This window comes from Erpetoichthys calabaricus, chromosome 14, assembly GCF_900747795.2.
Source record: "Erpetoichthys calabaricus chromosome 14, fErpCal1.3, whole genome shotgun sequence".
In the NCBI taxonomy this organism is placed as follows: Eukaryota; Metazoa; Chordata; class Cladistia; order Polypteriformes; family Polypteridae; genus Erpetoichthys; species Erpetoichthys calabaricus.
Window position 1 is genome coordinate 95,899,830 of NC_041407.2, and position 22,615 is coordinate 95,922,444.

General features: G+C 38.7%; 1 protein-coding gene across 1 annotated transcript in view; it reads right to left on the reverse strand.

Annotated features, from left to right (window-relative positions):
- Window positions 1–220: 220 nt before the first annotated feature.
- Window positions 221–22,615, reverse strand: part of LOC114665373 (phosphatidylinositol 5-phosphate 4-kinase type-2 beta) — a 49,308-nt gene continuing 26,913 nt past the window's right edge. Inside the window, exons 4-10 of the mRNA XM_028819907.2 lie at window positions 12,432–12,584; window positions 12,164–12,310; window positions 11,976–12,014; window positions 11,742–11,855; window positions 10,226–10,487; window positions 5,720–5,823; window positions 221–4,266 (exon numbers count right to left, since the gene is read on the reverse strand). Of these exons, the coding sequence (XP_028675740.1) occupies window positions 4,186–4,266; window positions 5,720–5,823; window positions 10,226–10,487; window positions 11,742–11,855; window positions 11,976–12,014; window positions 12,164–12,310; window positions 12,432–12,584 (900 nt within the window). The 3' untranslated portion in view covers window positions 221–4,185. The remainder of the gene's footprint in view (window positions 4,267–5,719; window positions 5,824–10,225; window positions 10,488–11,741; window positions 11,856–11,975; window positions 12,015–12,163; window positions 12,311–12,431; window positions 12,585–22,615) is intronic.

The following is a 22,615-nucleotide window of genomic DNA, read 5'->3' on the forward strand; positions in this document are numbered from 1 at the left end:
TGGTTCAGTAACCGCACAAAGCTTAATTACGCCTTCGGAGGACTCGGCTTCTACACGTATGAAGCTTGAGAACAAGTGCTATAGAAATTTATTTATTCTTGCATATGAGGCCGATTTACACACATGGGTCGTGTTTGTGTTGAGTCCTTCAAGCGATGTCTCTACTTCATGTTCACAACAACAATAGAAAGAAACAACACACACACACAAGCAGCAAGAGTATTCTTAAAATCTGGTTTCCCTGTTTTATTTTAAATATCCTGTCATAAAGGATTGAAGAAAAGATTTACAGACAGATAACACTTAAAAATGTAGTTTCCAAGAGTTGTTGGTGTCTCAAGATTTCTAAAACATTGCCTTCAATGACGTTGGTAGTTTTATGTTATGCAGTACAAAAATACCAAAAGGGAGTATGTTTCCAGAGCGTAATTTTAACACTGAAGGGAATGTGGACATTAAAATACCAAAATTGTAGATTTCCACAATCTATAAAAGCAAAGCCAGTGAAAGCAGCCCAATATTGGTGAATATTTATGCTTGAACATCACATCCAGCCAAACCACAAAGTCGTTGTGCTACATCTAGAGTTGCATGTTTTCATACACTATATAAAGTATATTTAGTATATGAGCCATGTGGATTGTGCTTCAAGAAGTCGAACCCTAGCCACACTCTTCTGGACTTGGCTGTACTTTACCTCCCCATTTAAAAGGATTCCCCCCCCCACCCCCAAAGCATGCAAATTACACAAATGCTGCCCAAGGTTCTTTCAAACTGGGTTCACTCAAGCCACCATTTCCAAGATAACACAATTTAACAATCAAAGCCCTTGTATTATTTTGCTCATTCTTTTCAGTTGGAATATAAATATTTAAAGGAGTAGTCCACCCAAAAATGATTTTCTTTAAAAATACATTACATTTCCCGAGCAGTTTGTAGTGATGGCTGAGAAAACATTTTCATCAAGAATGGAGATAGTTTCTGATAGAATACAAGTCTATAGTGACCAGCATTGGACAACTACAAACAATTTCAAAACGTCCCTGGAGAAAAATCTCATGTTAGTCATGTCACACACTCCAAATGTCCCAAACAAATGCATTTTTACTAAAGTATTATTAACTAAACCACTTCTGGAAAACTATCTCATGAACTAAAATGGAACAAGCATTTGAGCTGAAGGGCTGCCTCACCCATTGGTCAAGAGTCCCGCCCAGTAACCTCTTTACTCATTGGCTAACATTGCATTTCATGTTATAGCGACAGTGTAAAAGCTCACTGAGAGGTGCGTACAAAGATTAATTAAAAAAAACAAAACATTAATCCGGAACAGAGACCAGGCCTTGGACTTGTGAATATCCGAGCTGCTTCAACAAACAGAAGGTCTGCTCACCTGTGCGGTTTCACCTCTAAGCAGAGTGGTGGCTCTGAGGCTAAGGATCTGTGCTGGTATCCGTAAGGTTGCCAGTTCGAATCCCCGTCACTGCCAAAAGAGATTCTACTCTGCTGGGCCCTTGAGCAAGACCCTTAACCTGTAATTGCTCCAGGGGCGCTGTACAATGGCTGACTCTGCGCTCTGACCCCAAGGGGTATGCGAAAACTAACAAATTACTAATACAAGAAATTGTATAAGACGAAATAAAGAACAAAAAAAAAAAAAAAGCAATCCCAAGGTGGATATGAATATAAATGTAACAAGCAGAGCATGAGGGTCTACAATTTAAATCCATGTTTGTATCACTGTGTGTTCTTCCAGGAGTGACTTATTTACCAATAGTTTATTAATAATGCATGTGTTTAGGACATTGTGAGCATATGACTGGATGACTTCATGCCACACGAGTAATGTGATTACTTTCGTGGATGTAATTGACATTGGTGGTTGCTGTTGCCCACCATTGGTCACAATAAACTTACTTTGTATGTATCCAGATATATAAATATTTTTTGTTTATCTCAAATCCCGTAAATGCCAGAAGTGATTCTACTCCGTTGCGCCCTTGACCTACAATTGCTCCATCTTGGCTATGATGTTAACCTGCATCCAGCCCTCCAACTTACATGGGGAACTCGGAAGGGCAGGGGGTTGATGGCAGGACCCTCATACTGTTCCCAACATCCTCTCTCCTCCTCTGTTCTGCAGGAAAACATGAAATTGAAAATTTTTCTTGCCACTCAACTACAAACTACCAAGAGTAATTAACATGTTTTTTTTGGGTGGAGTGTGCCCACACAGTTACGCTTTCATTTAAAAATTGTTTTTAAACAAAAAACTGTTCTCTGCCCAAACAAATGTTTTCATGTCATTTTTATGGAAGTATCTCCGCCCACACTAAAACGACCAAAAACGCGTGACATAGATGTCTGCCTACCCTGGATATGCACGCATTGGTAAAAAAATCGTTCCAAGGGATTGTAATAACGGCAGCAAAACTGTAGTGACCGGTAAATTATTTGCCTTTTGTGCTTGTATACAGCATTCAAACTGTACAAAAATGCAATTTAGGCGTATACAGGTAAGCAAAACAACAAGCGTCATAGAAAGTAACTTTTCTACTTTGGCTGAATTAACTTAGTTTTTATATGTGAAGGGTGACCAATCAGGGAATGATGTTGTAATGAGCAGAGTCCAATCAGGGAAGGGCCACGTAATGAGCATGTCCGATCCAATCAGAGTCGGTGTTTTTGAAGCTTGTTGTTGTCACCCATTCACACTGCACTGCCGTTTTCAGAAGCAGACGGTCCTGAAGAGCGTCTTTAAAAGTCTCCTGTCGGGAGTTAAAGTGGACGAAAGGTGAGAACGGAAACTAGCCCGAGTTTTTAAATGAAAGCGCCGTAGTGTGGACGTAGCACAGGATCAAGACAGAAAAGTCCTTGCTTTTATTTTTAATCTGGCACACACACATACTGATAATTCAAAATATACACAATAAGTCATTTAGTGCTAAAACACTGAAGTGTCATGCCTTTTAAAGGGGGTCTCTAACACCTTATTAATCTCCTTTTAAATAGAAATTAATTTTTTTTTATTTCAAGTTTAGTTGAATAGCACATATTACACAATTCTTTCTTCAGATTTTTCTTAATGGTCTTATTCCCCCCCTTCCCGTCCTCCCCCCAAGTACCTTACAACTTTTCAAATTAGATTACAAAAGGAAAGGACATTTCAAGGCATGATAGTTTTATTTGTGTTAAAAGCACCTTGCTATCCACTTCTAATATAAAAAAATTGTACATAAAAGTTAGGCACTCACAGAACCTGACATTACTCATAGAGGCCTTTCTCATACTGGATGGGAAGAGTACAATTTAAATCAGAATAAAAACGGAGGGGGAAATCCCTTTTTAAGAATTATTTATGTTTTCTGTTCAAGTAACTTACCTTTACTGCTGTTTGCTGGCAACAAAACAATACTGCATACAAATGACAAAAAAAAAAATTATAAAAATAAAATGCTACATGTTAAATGTAAACAATATGTAAAATATTGATTCATATAAAAACCCTTTTTTTTTTTTTTTGACTGGGTATCAAATCCTTTTTAAGCATTTTATTGATAAAAGTTGCATTTATCTTTAAATTATAAATACATCATATGGCAACTTAACATATGTAAGAAAAGTTAAAACCTTACCAAAGTAGGACTAGTGTGTCTGTTTCAAGTGGGTCACTAGGATAAACAGCGTTACGTGTCTTTTGACGGTAGACATGCATTAGAACGTTACGTGTGTCAATGGAAATCCAGCTGTTGAGCGCGGCCTGACATGTTAATCTGACCTGTGTGTTGTGCAAGTCAGGACACAAATCGGCTCTCTTTGTACTTTTCAAAATTCAGGGGCGGCTGGGGGGTGGAAATGAGGATTACCGCTGAAAAACTGTGACAAGTTAACACTCCAAGGCAATGCTGACAAAGGTTTTAGTACATACATGATAGGCTTGCGCTGGGTTCATTCACATTTACTAAGATCCGCAGCTGGGGTGCAGCCATTTTCTCTCAAAAATGTACATCTGTTAAATACTGTTGTTCTCACACACATACCTGCTACAGTCTGTTGGTCTTAGTGTAACAAACAATTTTTTTTTTCTCTTCTGAAATAAAAAGTTTCAGTCTCATGCATCTCTCAAAACCGCAGGAGATACAAGGGGTGGGAAAAAAACGTGGCACATGACGGAAGGGGACAATACTATGATAGGATGTTAGACATGAATTCCAAGAATCGTTTGGAGTACTGCTCAGGGTTTACCGTGGATATTTCAGCTCCAGCCTGTGGAGAAACAAGAAGAGGAGTGAGTTAATAATCTGCAGTCACTAAATACGGAGTTACATTTGTGTGAATGTGGAACAAACATCTGAGCCGTGGAGTTGAAGCTGAAACCTGGACAACCTTTACGAAGAATCTGGATGGGATGTTGGGATAGTTTAGCTATTAGCTAAACAAACGGATTTGATAGACCGAATGATAACCAAACTTATGTTCTTATTTGTGCATAAACATGTGAGAAGCAAAAACATGCTGGGTAGGGCAAGGAGGTCATATGGCGTCTTCGTGTTATACAGTAGATTCAGAACATACCAGAGTGTGGAGCATACAAGTACAGATCAAGAGATCCCTGGTTCAAATATGGGTGTCCCCCCTTAACCATGAGAACCGTCAACAAGGATCAGGATGAGATAGTGGGACAGCTTAGCTATTAGCTAAACAAATGGATGACAAATGGACTGACTGGTCCCCTCCTTGTCTGTCAAACGTCTTATGTTCTCATTTGTGCATAAACAGGTGAGAAGCCAGGAAGTGTGTATTTCGTTAAAAGTTCTGGGAATTAGGAAGAAACTACCGAAACGTGGACTTGAAGCACGAACCAAGAGAACCTTCATAAAGAATCTGGATGAGATAGTGGGACAGCTTAGCTATTAGCTAAACAAATGGACAGAATGGTCTCCTTCTTGTCTGTCAAACTTCTTATGTTCTCATTTTTGCATAAACAGGTGAGAAGCAAAAACACCAGAGCAATGAGGTCATATGGCTTCTTTGTGTTATACAGTGGATTCAGAACATACCAGATTGTGCAGCATTTGACTGCAGATCAAGAGATCCCCGGTTCAAATATGAGTGCCTCCTTACCAGTACATTTAGGGAAGTGAATTTAGGATTGAAGCCAGGAAAGAGTGTCTTACCTCAAAGAGTTGAGGGAACCAGGAACAAACTACCAAGACATGGAGTTAAATAAAGCAGAAACCTGGACAACCTTTAGGAAGTATCTGGAGGAGATATTGGGGTAGCTTAGCTACTAGCTAAACAAACGAGCTTGACGGACCGAGTGGTCTCTTATTGTTTGTCACTTTTCTTATTTTCTACTCCTTCACTTTCTGCACACTTTGTGTTGCAGATTTTATTTTAAATGGATAGGTTTGCCATATTTTTTGAGTCTACAGTCAACATACCATAATGACTAAGATGTGTTTTCCAAAAGGTGCACAAATTTATTAAATAAATAAACGTGAAATCCCCTATTCCTAGACATATTCAGAGCCAGTGGCACTCCATACTGTGCTCAGGTCCATCCTGTTTAATTCTCCTTGAGTGGAGCCTACTGAGTGTCACAGATTCTTACATTCTTTACTTTGGATCATTATTTAATGTTTTAATATTTGTTTTTTAATCCAGTACAACGTTAAGGTCTTATATCTTTAAGATTCACGTTCTTTGCTCTACTTACCCCATGTTTGACAGTTTTGGCAGCATGGGCAGCTTTCTTCTTTGCATCGTAGTGAGTCAAAATGTCAATAATTGCCATAAAGTACACCTCCTTTTTTAGGGCATCTGAGAAAGCATCAATAATTTCAGTCAATCCAGCAACAGTACAACTTGTTAAAGCAACAATTAGAATTAACAAAAAAAATATTCTTCATGTTTGTTCAAGTAGTAACCTTCTCAGTTAAAATACAAATCTACTTTTCTTAAAACGTTTCGTTTGTTCACTCCAGTTTAGTAAAATGTTGCGTACTGCTTTACTGGTGAGGCACAAACGAAAATGCTTCACTGGCACATATCTGTTTAGACACACAGTAAGACCAATGTTTGAAAAAGCTAAGCTGCACCAAGCCTGTCAAGCAAAACTAAAGGTTTACTATTCTTATTTAATAAAAATACAGACAAAGAGCACTCATATGCTTCACTTGTCACTACCATTATGACTATTTTAATATGACTCCTCACCTCCAGACCTTTTAGATATGTAAGGTGCATACATTCTTCTTTTACGTATACGAGGTGAGACACAAAAATAACCAGACTGGGCTTGGGGCTTTCCTGGAAAACCGTTTGGAGGTCGACTGAATGTGAATCATAGAACTATTTCCCCTCCTACATGCCCTCTCAAACCGCAGACCGGTTAGGTATATCCTGTGAATAGCCCAGTTAGTATTCACACAACAATCGCTAGATGAGTTGCCGTGACAATGTCAGGTGAAAAAAGTGAACAGCGAAACAAGACAACACAACGCTCCCGTGCATAACGCTTTTTCCATAAAGCAGTTTTTGACTAACAAAAACATTCCTGTCCTTGACCATCCTCCCTATTCGCCCGATTTAACTCCCTGTGATTTTTTTTTTGTTCCCGAAAATCAAAAGTGACCTGAAGGGAACACATTTTTCTTCAATGGATGAAGTGAAGACAGAAATGGCAAGCTTGTTGAAGAGCCTCAAGCAAGAAGACTTCCAGCACAGTATCAATCAATGGAAGATACGTACGGAGTGGTGTAGAGATCGGGAGGGGGCGTATATCGAAGGTGGCAATGTTTAGAATGCTGAAGTTCATCAAAAAAAATTTTTTTTTTACCAATCCGGTTATTTTTGTGTCTCATATATGGCATTTACTGCTTTTTTTTTCTTTGCGATGTGCTTTTTCATTCTCATGATGTATTTTGGAAAACACAACATAAAAAAAACCAAGAGGAAATTATTACTGCCTAAAGACCTTCAGTTTAAATTTGTGCACCGTTTATATCTTACCTTGCATAAGCGTTTTACGATGGTACTTGCTCCCAGTCCCTTATGTAACTTTCACTCTCTCTAATATCCTTAGCATCTTTACCCACCTGTTGCTTTACTCAGGTCCTTTGTCTCCATCTTTCTAAGAGCTTGTTTTGTTATTTTTTAATATTCCCCTTCTTTTGGAGTTGTCTGCACGGTCTCTCTCTTCTTTTTAGGCACCATAGCAGCTAAACATGGCCTGTAGATCGGGTATCTGCAGCATCGGTCATGGACGGCTGTTGTGCGAGCAGGCTTTTGCTCCAACCCAGTTTCTTAATGAGCTCTTATTTCTCAAGTAACATTTTTTTAAGCTTCATTATAGCCATCTTGCTTTTTATGATTCTCCATCTAATGTGTCATTCATCTATGTGTATTCATTATAAACAATCAGATTTAATATTTGGGGGGAATCTGATCAGAAGAAAGTGAAGGACTGAGAAGTACTCATTTGCTGAAGGGCAGAAATCATTTGGATGGCATGCTTAAAATTGAGAAAAAAAAATCTACTATAGAAGAATGAGCTGGCATGGCAGAGTGAAAACATCAACGAGTCATAACATTAAATAAGATCTGTTACTGGCAAGGATTTGTTTCTAATTATGCCACTGGGTTGGAACAAAAACCTGTAGCCACTACGGCCCTCCAGGACCGACTTTACAGACCCCCGCTCTAAATGGAAGTCTCCCAATTGTCTTTTACCAAATTTCTTGAAATCTGCTTTTTCTAATTGAAGGCATTTACACACTCCTAGTCTGCTTGTTTTGATCGAATCAGAAGAGGAGATTTGTTATTTTGTTTCAATTTCCAGTCAGTTTGGTCACGTTTCACATATTTAATGAGCATCCTGTGGGCTTCTTTCATTAGGCAGAAGTACAGTATTTTTTATCCCTGGAAAAAAATATCACAGAAGAATAGCTGTACTTGCGCAACAGTGCATTTTCCATAATTATTTATTTACCAAACACAGCTGCTCTTGAGCAAATTACCTATTACTGAATAACATAAAAATATTTATAAATGATGTCCTACTACTACACATGGTATGAAAAAGGAACATTTCAAATAGCCGAGTGTACAAAAGAAGGTGTCTGCCTGGTACTGCACCAAGACCACCCTTTCCAAAGGGTCTCATTCCATTTGCACAGGTCAACTGCTGTGTTTGCGTCTACATAAATAAACAGGGCTTTCAGGAAAACTGCACCATTGCTTAAAAAAATGGCACCAAGCGAAGTAGGTGTGAAAACGCCTTTAGTGCTTTTGTAACTTCCACTCTCCTGGACTTATGGTTCATTCAGTGACAACACTGAAGAATGATGCACTGTTGCTCAGTTGACTGGTGACTATGTTATGGTCTAGTGAGATTCTCGTTACCCTCAACTCCAAAACCCACCTAACCCTAACCCTGTCAAAATATTTTTCTTCCCCCTTCACAAACCTGTGATTTGTTTGTAATGGGTGAGTTCTTTATAGGATGACAGTTTGTCTAACATTAGATATGTTTGAGAAGAAGACAATGGTATACCAAATAAAAATATGATCCGTGAAAAATACATATCAACTGAATATACAGTCATATGAAAAAGTTGGGAACCCCTATCAGCCTGCATAATAATTGACTCTACTTTCAACAAAAAAGATAACAGTGGTATGTCTTTCATTGCCTAGGAACATAGGAATACTGGGGTGTTTTCCAAACAAAGATTTTTAGTGAAGCAGTATTTAGTTGTATGAAATTAAATCAAATGTGAAAAACTGGCAGTGCAAAAATGTGGGTGCCCTTGTAATTTTGCTGATTTGAATGCCTGTCACTGCTCAATGCTGATTACTTGGAACACCAAATTGGTTGGATGAGCTCGTTAAGCCTTGAACTTCATAGACAGGTGTGTCCAATTATGAGATATAAAGGTATTTAAGGTGGTCAATTGCAAGTTGTGCTTCCCTTTGACTCTCCTCTGAAGAGTGACAGCATGGGATCCTCAAAGCAACTCTCAAAAGATCTGAAAACAAAGATTGTTCAGTCTGGCAGGCCAAGAAAAATACAGGAGTGGCATATGCGCAGGATTGTGAGAATGCTTAAAGACAACGCACAGATCACCTCCAAAGACCTGCAAGAACATCTTACTGCAGATGGTGTATCTCTACATCGTTCTACAATTCAGCGCAATCTGCACAAAGAACGTCTGTATGGCAGGGTGATGAGAAAGAAGCCCTTTCTGCACTCAAGCCACAAACAGAGTCGCTTGTTGTATGCCAATGCTCATTTAGACAAGCCAGATTCATTTTGGAACAAAGTGCTTTGGACTGATGAGACAAAAACTGAGTTATTTGGTCAGAACAAAAAGCGCTTTGAATGACAGAAGAAGAATGCCACATTCCAAGAAAAACACCTGCTACCTACTGTCAAATTTGGTGGAGGTTCCATCATGCTGTGGGGCTGTGTGGCTAGTTCAGGGACTGGGGCCCTTGTTAAAGTCGAGGATTGGATGAATTCAACCCAATATCAACAAATTCTTCAGGATAATGTTCAAGCATCAGTCACAAAGTTGAAGTTACGCAGGGGTTGGATATTCCAACAAGACAATGGCCGTCACAGTCCCCTGACTTGAATTTCATCGAAAACCTATGGGATGATTTGAAGCAGGCTGTCCATGCTCAGCAGTCATCAAATTTAACTGAACTGGAGAGATTTTGTATGGAAGAATGGTCAAACATACCTCCATCCAGAATCCAGACACTCATCAAAGGCTATAGGAGGCGTCTAGAGGCCGTTATATTTACAAAAGGAGGCTCAACTAAACATTGATGTCATATCTCTGTTGGGGTGCCCAAGTTTATGCACCTGTCTAATTTGGTTATGACGCATATTACATATTTTCTGTTAGTCCAATAAACTTAAATGTCACTGCTGAAATACTAGTTTACATAAAGCATATCATATATTAAAAGGAAGTTGCTACCTTGAAAGCTCAGCCAATGATAAACAAAAATCCAAAGAATTAAGAGGGGTTCCCAAACTTTTTCATATGACTGTATGTCTAAATTATTTGGTGTTTCACAAAGTTCTAACACTCTTCTTGATCATGAAAATATAATACAAGCTACATTCATACTCTAAAACAGGCCTCATGCACAACCCATGCTTCACTTGAGTCTTTTGTATAAAGAACAGAAACAGGTGTGCCGTACGTACTTTCATGGCTCTTTATGGCATATACGTCCACTAATGGGTCAAACTCTCCAGGACCAAAGAAGCCAGGAAAGTTGAGCAGATTTCCGGGGCTGTCTGGAGGTGTTCCAAAAGATCCAGTGGCCAGATTGCTTCCCACCCCATCATTCTCATACTCCTCGTCTTCGCCCCTTTCTTCAATTTCCATTTCTTCTTGTTCAGCACGGTCCACATCATGAATGCCAACTAGTAAACTATAGTCCATTATCTTCAGTTGGGCAAGAAACTGAAATGTGATGGTTCAACATATAAATCACAAAGCAAGTTTTCAAAAGAATGACATCATCATCATCATTAACCAAGTGAAAAACATTTTAACATGTGTAAAGCAAACTCCATTGCTAAATTTACTAAAATGACGCTGGGTAAATTCAACTGTTGCTATGCAAAACATGCAGAAATGAATTGTTTTTTCAATCAAAAGGAATTCTTCTTCAATGAATGAGGTACTTCAGAAACGAGTAAGTACCATCTCGCTTTTGGTATTAAAAAAAAAAAAAAACTAAATAAAAACACATTCTTTTAAAATTAGTTTTTACTACTTCAAAATGCTTGGCATACAGTACACTTTAGGAGGCACGGTGGCAGTGCTTCTGCTTCACAGTAAGGAGACCTGGGTTCACATCCCGGTTCTCTCTGCATGGAGCTATTCCTTATGATTCATCTCGCTTTGAATTTTTATTGTACTCTGCACTGTGGTGATGTTTTGTACTATATATATATTTGTCACTTAAGCGCCACATGATGGGGATTATAGAAAAGGTGCTCTAGAAATTTGTGACTAATTAAAGAGGCAGGGTGACGCAGTAGTTAGCACAACCACGCAAGCTCCTTGAACTGGACACACTGTCCGGCACAATATCCATTTGTGTGGACATGTCCTGTTCTCTCGGTGTGTTCACAAGGCTACTACCGAGTCATCCCATTTAGATTAACTGCTAGATATGAATAAGTGATAATAAGGAATCAACTCACAGGTTGGCGCTCAATTCCCGATAATGGCCCGATAATTCCCAGTTTTAGTCCTCCAGGGCTGTACAAAAGAGGGCTTAAACATTGGTGGGAGATTGAAGAGAATTTGGCAATACGTTTTATATAAATGAACTCCCAGGAGGCACGGTGTCTACCGCCTTGCAAAAAGGAAAGCCAGGGTTTAAGTCCCAGATGCTCCTCGTGTGGAGTCTGCACGTTCTCTGCGTGGCTTACCTCTCACCATCCAAAGACATGTTGGTTAGGGGAATTGGCAATGCTAAACTGATCCTAGTGTGTGTCTGGAGTACGTGTGTGTTCGCCCTGTGATGGACAGGCACCCTGTCCAGTCCTGCCTTGCACTGTATGCTAGCTAGGATAAGACTCAGAGCAATCCTGTTCAGAAATAAATGGGTTAGAAAACGACTGACAATACACTTTTTTCAATAAAGAAAAGTGTGACACAGAAGAAAAAGGTGTAACAAGACAAAACTTTTAATGCAGCCCATACCTCGACATCCCTCTTTAACTTGTCTAGGAAGATCTTCTTATTCTCCTCTCCAACATTAAGTTTCTGTCCTTCATTCAAAAAATCGTTATCTTTAAAAGTTGGTAATTCCTTTGCCTAAAAGACACAAGAGACCAGGCAGAGGAATCGGTCAGTTAGTTAAAATCCAGGTTGACGGCAACAAGTAACAACAGCCTGCACTTGACTTATAAGTGAGGATTTGTTGATTTGGGGTACCTTTTCTTTATCACTAGCTTCCCTGGATACTGTTGAGCCCTGCAAAATACAAAATAAATTACATACTTATAACGAAAAAAAGGTCATAAAGCTGTCTCAGCATTATGAATTGCATAAAGTCATCAAAAAGTGACAATGGTGACTGGTATATGTACTTAATGGCTTTTATTCTCCTAAAACATACTCACCTTTAGGTCGTATTTACGATGTACGGTTAACCTGTGACTGAAAACATTTCTTGTCACCACCATGTAGGTTTCAACACCATCCACGGTTAACCGGTACATCCCAAGGAACTGTGGCAGAAGTGTGCTGCCATGGCACTCAACGATAAACTGGGGGGGAGAAAAAAAAAATCAAACCAAATTAAATAAAAATATACATATAAATACTCCTTTTTAATTTTTTTCTTTTATATTTGAAAGCTCCCAGGCATTAAATGATTGATTGATTTACCTGGTGATATTTTTTTAATATGTTGTGCATTTCTGCAATGTCTTCACTGGATACGGTTTTAATTACAAATCTCCGGTCATACGTGGTGAGGAATCGGGAACCAAATCGACCCTGAGAGTCAACGTTCAATGGTGCACTCCTTGTCAAAGAATTCTGAAATAATGAAAATTTGACATATCTGAGCAGACACTTCTAACAATGAAACAAATCCAAAATTAGATTAAATAGATTAGATAAACTTTATTAATTTTAGGGGAAATTCAGACGCATACAGCAGCAGAAATATAAAAATAAGGATATAGAATCACAGGACAGATAATACAGACTATCAATCGATAAAAATAAACTTCATAAGTACATCAGGTGGAAAGTATGAATTAGCTGATAGCAGCGGGCATAGAAGACCCCCAAAAGCACAACTTAGCAACCCATGGTGTAATGAGCCTGTGGCTAAAAGTGCCCCAACAGGGTGCCTCATAGAGGGGATATTTCATGATGGCATACAATTTCGCCATCATCCTCTTTTTTCTACAACAGCAATGGCGCAGGCTTTCTTGATAGGGAAGCAACCCGAGCGCAAAAGAATCGCAATGCATGAACAAACCTAAGACATGTTTGCAACATAGTAGCATAGAACACCACACTGGTTACTAAGGACTGGTACTGCACACTGCACTGGACAAATCTAAAGACCCAACTCTTCTCTGAAAGTCCAGTCTACTCTGGCCCTTCCTGTCCAGCTCCTCTGTGTTGTCAGACCAGTCCCGTTAGTTGTTGATGTGAACCCCCAGGTTCTTGTAGCTCTGCACCACTTCCACGTAATCCCCCTGAAAGGTGACAGGTCTCAGAGGCTCCTTGGCCCGCCAGAAGTTTACCACCAGCTCTTTTGGCTTGCTGATGTTTAGTTGCAGGTGGTTGTGCCTGCACCACAAGACAAAGTCCTCCCCACCCTTCCTGTACTCTGACTGGTTTCCATTATGAATGCAGCATGAACAACAACAATATTTATTTTTATAGCATATTTTCATACAAATGATATAGCTCAAAGTGCTTCACAGCATGTCAGAGTAGTTACATGTAAAGAAAAGCAAATTAAAATTATGCGAAAAAAATGTGAAAATAGTACTCCAAAAAAATGCACACTTACAAAAGACAGATATATAATTAAGAGAAATAGAGTTCTTAAATACAGAATTGTCTGTTTTTTTTGTTTTTTTTTAAGTCTCTAAATGACTGTCCGATGATAGTGTCAGCTGGTCCAGGGTGGACAGGGATTATTTATATATAAAAAAAAAAAAAAAAATGGCAGGGGTTCGAAGCCAAAAGATCAATCATGAAATGTCACTTATTTCAAGGTTTTATTCATATTTTTGCCTTGTTGTTGGACAAGATGGATGCAACACCTGCTGCTCATACTCAGTCCATCTCTCCTGCTGGCGGTCCTGGCAGTAGCGCAGCAATTTTAGCTGTGTGGCATATCTGTTTTTGAACTGCTGTGCAGATGTTATCGGGGGGACAAAGCTCGACAACTGTGTTTTATTGCTGTGTGGAGCGTTGGCACCCATTCTTCACAAGGGGTCTCAAATCCCATAATCATTGATCGTGGGTCATTTCCTCATGGGTGCTTGATGCTTCGTGGGATACCCCAAAAACCCCTGGATCATCAATCGAGTGTTTCGAGTTTCACGGTGGACACATTTACAAGAATACTGACATTTATAAAGGTGAGTTACTTAATTTATATTTACATTTCAAAGCTTACTTTTTTTTTAGTTCAATTTGTTCACCTGCAGTACTGTCTGTGGTTCAAAAAATTAGAAGTCTGACTACTTCATCTTCAAATGTGAGGTTACATTTGTTGCATGTGAGAACATAAATCCAACATTTTCTGGGGGTGTGGGATTGAGAAAAGGTTGGGAACTACTCAAAGAAACAAAAGAATTTACTATGAGCCTTGTTGATATGTTCAACACAAAAGAGAAATCCTGCTCTTTAAGAACCTTAAGAAAAAAGGTATTGTACTGAACTGTATGTACTGTACTGTGTTAAAACATAGTCGATCAAGTGAATGAGCGCTGGAATGTATCTCAATGCCATTAATGTGATATTCCCAGTGAACTCTTCCACACAAATCCAAATGTGAACATGTTCCTTTTTTCAGATGTTACATTAATTTAGAATTCTAGGATTTACAATTAGACAATGGATTAGAGCAGGAATCCCCAAACTTTGCCCCGAGGACCCATTGTGGTGACAGGATTTTGTTCCAACCAGATTCATAATCAGTGATAATAACTGATCTTATTTAATTAGTTTTTTTTTTCTGTTCACTTATTTTATATTCAGAAAAGCACATCAGTAACATTTTTACATTTAGAAGATATAATACTTCTGTTTTGCTATAGTTTTAATTGCGTAACCTTCTTTTCCTATTATCTTGTGCTTCACACTGTATCCTAATAATGACAATTCAAAACAAGAGGTGCAAACACCCAGGCAAACAACACCGAACGACTGCACCTACTTCAGCATCAGACCCACTAATGATTTGATTTAATATACTTTGTTAATCCCAGAGGGGATTTCCTTTTTTTCACATGACCTTTGGGGGTCAGAGAGCAGGGTCAGCCACTGTACAGCACCCCTGGAGCAATTTTCAGGTTAAGAGCCTTGCTCGAGGGCTCAATGGAGTAGGATTTCTTCTGGCAGTAATGGGATTTTAAAGTGGCAATCCTAAACTACAGAGCCAACACTCTGCCTAATGAGTAAATTATGGATTGAATAATCAAAACGCCTGGAAAAGCAGAATGAAAAATCAGGATACAATTATGTTAAAAAGTAAAAACAAATATAACTGCTCAGTATACTGTAATAAAAAATGCCAAACGTTTTTTTTTTCTCTACATTGCCCCCCAAACACATAACTGGTGTGATATGTGGCCGGCTTTTCATTCCGGCCAATACCCCCAGGCCGCCAGGTGGAGCTTTCCCTGCAGCATGGACGTGCCCCGAGTTCCAGCAGGGACTCATGGACTATGTAGTTTTTATGCACAGCCCTGCTGGATGCCTTGGGGACCACCAGGAGTCGCTGTAGGGAAGCCCGTGGACTCTTATATGCCCTATGATCCGGAAGTACGTTATAATCCCAGGACAGGAGGAAACGGTGTACTTCCGGGTTAAAGAAAAGGACTGTTTACCCTGACCCGGGAGGAATAAGGACTTGTGGGTTGTGCCAGGAACCACTTCCGGGTCAGGGAGTATAAAGGACTGTGGGAAAGCCCAGTACGCCGAGCTGAGCTGGGAGGTAGGGTGGCGACGTGTCTGGGAGTGGTGGTTATTGTATTGTGTATTGATTATTGATTAGTTATATGAGTGTTATAGAGTATAGGGTGCTTGGTGCACATATTTGTCTAAATAAAAGGAATATTTGGACTTTTATATGGTGTCTGACGTCTGCTCAGAGGGTTCAAGGGGTCACGGAGACCTCAATCTTTCACACTGGGAAATAACAGTTCACTTAATTTGGCTGGGAGTCCAATTAAAAACAGAAGTTGGAACAAAAACCTGCAGCCATAGGGGGTCCCCCGGAACGGAGTTTAGGAACCGCTGGGATTGAGACTTAAACAATTATATGTTTATGAGGTCAAATTAAATGGTCTTGAAGCAGTATGTTAAAATGAGATCTTACCAGATGGTCTCATATCCACTTGTGTTTAGTTAGGAGTTTCAGTTATATGAAAATGAAAGTCATACTCTACTCAAATTCCTGTACCTCTGGGAGTATGTCTTTAGTTATATAAAGAAACCTATGTTTATAAAAATAGGTGCAACTGTAACATTTCTTTATTTTGAACAGGAAATAAAAACAAAAATTGCGGCTTCACAGAACTAAGAAGAGGGAGTTCTAACCTTACCAAATTTTCAGCAGTGAACATTTTAAGTTTGGGACTCTACGATGGGTTATAAAACTTCAAACATATGAGGACATGGCTTGCCAGGGAAGGGAAATCTAACATGTCCTCCTCCTCTTTCAGTATAAATCCATAAACTGCCATTCACACAATAACAATTCAGCCTGTCAACATTCAATACACACAATATCATAAGTCAGAAGAGTTGGGGTCAGTCACAGATTTGCAACTCAACCATGTAGTTCTGCCCTCAGTGAAAACATACTGTATTCAATATACAGTACATTCATATTAAATGTCCAACACTCAATCCATCTCTCAATCCACGTAATCCAACTGGGGGCACTGGGAACCAATGTCTGTCTCGGTAGTTATAGAAGCAAGACAGGAATTAACTCTGGACAGAGCACTAGTGCACTGAAGGGAACACTCAGGTATATTGTATATTCACATTAAGTCATGCAGGGACAATTTAGCATCACTAATTATTTAATTATGTGTGTCGTTATTGGAGGAAAAAGGCCACAAAGGCAATGGAAAACATGAAGACTCTACACAGAAAGTGAGCAGGCAGGACTTGTAGTCCAGTCCAGTGTGTAAGAGTAAGTATTGCTCCATCCAAAATTCAAGTTAGAGTACAATAAATATCCATAAAATTTATAAAATTGTGGTTTACTTTATTAAAACATTGCAATATTGCATGTTATATTTTTATTTACTAGATAAATACTGTTAAAGAGAAATAATACACCCATGCATATACAGTAGGTCTTCTCACACATACGCATCTGTGGGTCAGCCTCCAGGTTCATATGAAGCATGTACAGTAATACAACCCTGGGCCGAGAGGGGGCACTAGTGCCAACCATCTCCTCTTCTTTTTCCCTCTGCAGCAGCAAGGAGATGCCCAGTGAGGGAATTTGACTTCACCCCTTCTGGTCTACCAACTTTAAAGCCCACCGCTGTCAGAAGGAGGCGGTCAGTTCTAATTCAGTTGAATCATGGAACGGAGCTCCAAAAAACTTACCAAAAGACCATCAAAAGACATTGGCTTACTTGCCTTGTTTTGTTGCTGTTTAATTACAGAGATGTACATAGTGGCCCATTTTTGTTTCATTTATTTTGACTTTATTAAATGGGGACAACCGGGTTGATGCCCCAATATTCTCCTCTGGGAACCTGCAGTGCCTTATTCGACCCGAGTCTATACTTGAAGCAGGAGGTCTACATATAACATTTATGTAATGTGCTACTTTATGATGCTATAAAATTGGAAGATTGAATGCTTTTACATATATCAACAGCTAAAAGTTTCTGTCACAATACATGAAATTTACAGCAATTTTCAGGCATGGCTTTCATTTAAGTAATTCTAATGTGTTAGAGGAAATCAGTGGCACACTCCCGTCAAGGCATTCACGTAATGCGACATGCCCAAGAAGTCACTCAAACAAAATCAAACAGGTTTGATTTTGTCTTTAGACACAGCGGCGGGCGAGTGTAGATGAAATCGGACAACCAACGAATGCTCGCCCTGAAGTACAATGCAGGTAAAGGGCTCTACAAACAGCAGTGAAGCTCTTATGTATGTCGTCTCTTGTTTTACATACTATGATAGAATGGGAAAAAAAGGAAAAGGGTGGGGGGGCACAGAGATTGTGGTTGAGCTCACTGCACTTGTTAACCCTTAGTACAGCATGGGCTCCATCAGGCAGCATACTATTGGCCATCACAAAAATGGGACGACTGTTCTGGAAGGTCAGCACACAATTTAATAAATGTGACACACCCAGCGATTTTCAGTCATGTACACTAACACAGTCCGACAAAGCAATCAATGGAATACAGCAAATCTGACATAACTAACAACTAAAAATCGCATGACGTGACATCTGCTTTAAACTGGTTATGGTGGTAACTATTTGTATTTATTCACAATGTGATGGTATTTTACTGCTGTTTTTTTCTGTATAACAGCCAGAAACACTATTTCTTTTTCTTTGTTGCAGTTCAGATTTTTCAAGCTCCACTGAGCACTGTCATCAGCCCAAAACTGATTTCAGATTTCAGTGGTAAAAACCAATCCAGTCCAAAAAAAAAAAAAAAACATACACTACAGTTCAATGCAACAATACTTTGAATACAGTCACACTACGTGCATGATACAATAAATGGAAACAATAAGTGACCGTGACATCTCCACAGTTTTGTTAAAAATGTTTTCACTTGCTCCGATCCCACATAAGGAGCAACAACCAAGCAAGCCATGGAACAGCAGAGAGAGTTGGCAGGAACTTATTTGGTAGGAAGTAGTGGAGATAAAACTCTAGGTGCTAGTGGCAGGGCAGCATAAAACATTGCAGTTCTCACCTACAAGGTCCAAATGTAGACAAAAATGTGTTTCCGTTATTAAAGAGGTTTTGTTTAAATGTATATTACTTAGTCATATTTTTGTAGTCTACATAAACTTTAAAATAACAGGTTTAGCAATGGAAAAATACAATTAAGTATATACTAGCTGTGCTACCCATCTAAGACAGGTTGGAATCTAAGTAATCAACGTAGACATGCAATGCATATGTCTCTGTTATACGTCATTTGTTATCGGGTTGTAAAAGCAGTGTTAATGTTCGTGATGCACCATCTGCTGCAATGACAAATGCAAGGCATTTTATTACTAAAAATGTTTGTGATGTGCCAATTTTTAGAACGACAGAGACACAGCAACCAGATGGACTCACAGACACTTATTTTGTTAAGTAATATTTTTTTCAGCATGTGTACTTTCTTGATTGCAAGACATTGCCAACTGTAAAAAAAAAAAAAAAAGCCAAAATCCTGAAAACTAGGAGATGTCATGGAACAAACACAAGAGGATCAGCAAATTGATACACTATTTAATAGGCAAAGCAAAATACGCAGGAAAAGACAATTTAATGAAGCTGTCTGCTTTGCTTTGCCTCATTCTACTCCTCGCCATTCACTGCTTTACAGCATTTGTGCCTCAATAAATCAGCTCAGGCAAACAGAGATCTGAAGACTTTTGGTGTTGATATCCGTTTTTTAATGGGCTTCCTTTGGCTGTTCTTTAGGAGGAACGTAAACATTCAAACATTAAAAGAAAATAAGCTAAGTGCACTTCTTTATTTTATTTTGTGGATTCTCTCTTTGCCAAGTTTAAACACATGCCAGCTTTCTTTGTTAAATTTTAGATACCTCATTTCCAAGGGAGATGGCACCCCCTGCTGGATGCACAGCTCATCAGAAAATTAGGTTGCTTTCCTCCAAAACTGAATTTAGAAACATTCTTTCTGAATGAATGATTCATTATCTATTTAACTTATCTTAATTATGCTGGGTGAACTTGCTTTTCAGATAAATGTGTAAAATGGCCCTCTTACACAGTTTCTGTTCTAATTGCTTATGTTTTTTTCCAAATTGTGAAAGGTCTAAACACTATTAATCATATGCAAATATCAGTACCTTTAATCTGCACCTGCCTTCACTGATAAATATTAAGTTAAAAATAGAACTATGAGGTATCTGAAGAGCAGTACTCAAAACTTCATTGATAGTCTGAGCACCTCCAACCTAAGCTAGGAGACCTACCAAACCTAGCAATGAGTTAATTCCTTTAATAATAAGATTTGAACAGTAAGTCTGCAGACAGCACAGTCAGGTTTCTATATTTAGTACAACTGGATCACAACATGGCATCCCATGAGCTTGCCCCCTTAGTAAGTTTAAGTTTATTATAGAATGGTACATTTTAAGATTGATTTCTAAAATGAAATTTAATCACCAGACCCCCAGATCTAGTTCCAACTAGATTGCTTAAAAGCTAAGTATTTTCACAGCCCACACTGAATATAATTAATACATCTTTATTCAGTGTCTTAAATTTAAATCTTCAGTATTGAGAAAAAATGAGAAAAAAAATACTATGGCAGAAGACTCAGCTTTTAGATATACAGTGTAGGCACCAAAACTCTGAAATTATCTACCTGCTAATATAAGAGACATACGTTTGGCAACAGCATGTCATACTAAGAATACGTAACCTATCATTTTAGCATGGAGCTGCGTAAATCTCTCCTGTGTGTGACTGGTGGTGGCACTGACTGGACATGCCGTCAACCATATGGCCAACACTAAGACTTTTTTGTGATCAATGCTTTCACTGAATCAAATACAAAATAATAACAGGAAATGGAAGAAGGAGCACAACCATAACAGTAAACCAACCCCATTCAACCTACTCAAACCAGATATTATACTGTAGAATATCATACAGTATCAAAAAATATCATACAATAGATTATTATACAATAACCCATCTTCGAAAGGAAATGAAGGGAACAGTAACCACAATCATCAATAGCTCTAGAACGAAAAAGATCATCAGTGAAGAAAAGGTGTAACACGAAGCAACAGGGAGTCAAAGTGAGCTACTGGACTGATGTAGCTAGATTTTCCAGTGGATTTCCTGGATGCCCCATCGATCCACAACAAAGTATAAGACTCAAGGTGAATTAAACTGTAGAAGGATGATCGCCATAATTAGCAAAATCAAAGGACTTCCAGCGAGCAGAAACATGCAGTTTAGATCAAAGAGAGCACCAAGACAGAACAATTTACATTGGTGAGAGTTAAGAAGTGGCATAGAGAGGTATACAAAAAACAAAGGTGGGCAATAGAGGAAGATTAAAGGAAAAAAGGAGACTATGAGTGACATATATAAAAGTAACAAGAAAAAACAGGATGGCAGCACCAGTACAAGTCAGCAAAAACACCAGCTGGTACAACTACAAAAGGCTTCACCATCATTCTAACCACAATCTGAAAAACCTGTCTGGCAAGGAGAAAGGAGAAAAAGACCCTGTTATAGGCGACACTGATGAAGTGTGTGTCCATGTATTTTTTGGTTACAGCTCCTTTCAATCAATAGGAAAACTGTTTGGTACAAAAAACGTTTGATTTTGTCGACTGCAGGTTCTTTTACACCCAGAGCTGAAAGGCAGTAACGTCTGTGATGCACAGGATACTTGTCTGCCATTCAAAAGGCACAAAAGTCACATGCTTGTGCAACAAATATAAAACACTACAAGCTGTGGAAAACAAAAATATGACACACAACGAAACAAAGTGAACACATCTGCAAACCAGAAATCTACAACTTAACTGGAAGTACAAGACCACAATACTAATACCCGGACTGATAAAATGATTGGACTAAAAGCAGAACAGACACATTTTATATATATAAAAAAGCAAGTGAACAAGCCACCTTAGCATAACGTCAGAGGCTTTGCCTCAGGCACTGACGTCGGAGGTTCAATCCCTATAAGGAGTACCAAAGGTGCATACACCTAATGAGCCCCAATTATGTATGTATACACACACACAAATATATATACATAATGACCAATGAAATCACAAATATACGCTTTGTAATTATAAGCTTAAACTGACTGTCTCAACTCAACTGTCAGACAGAGTTCATTTGCAATTATAATAATAATAAAAATAATAATAATAATAATGCATTTTATTTATAGGGGCACTTTACATTAGTAGTAAATCTCAAAAGTGCAACATAAAAAGATTAAAGGCAAGATAAAAACAGAGATAAAACAACAATAATTATAGCATTCTTGTTAATAAGTTTTCCTAAATAGAAAAGTCTTTAATTGTTTTTTTTAAAACAGCCCACAATCTGTTGTGTTCTTAGGCTCTCTGGTAGGGCATTCCAGAGCTGTGGAGCAGTGGCTGCAAGGGCTCAGTCTCCCATTGTATGACGTTTGGTCACAGAGGGGCAAAGGCGGTAGGTATTTGTAAAACGGAGGTTTCTTGTAATAACAATTAAGAAAGCAAACAGAATGTAAGGTTATATAGCACCCTCATGTGTAGAGTTCAACTCTATGGAGGATCTGCTGAAGCTTTACAACACACTGGTGAGGCATCACCTGGAGTACTGAGTGTAGTTTGGGTCTCCAGGATACAAAAAGGACATAGCAGTGCTAAGAAAAAGTCCAGAGAAGAGCGACAAGGCTGATTCCAGGTCTATAGGGGGTGAGTTATGAGGAATGATTTAAAAAGCTGAGCCTTTTCAGTTTAAGCAAAGAGAGAGTAAGAGGAGACATGAATGAAGTGTTTAAAATTATGAAGGGAATTAGTCCAGTGAACGCAGATTGTTACTTTAATATGGGTTTATCAACACAGTTGGACACTTGTTACGGTTAAACTTCTCACAAATATTAGGAAGTTTTTCTT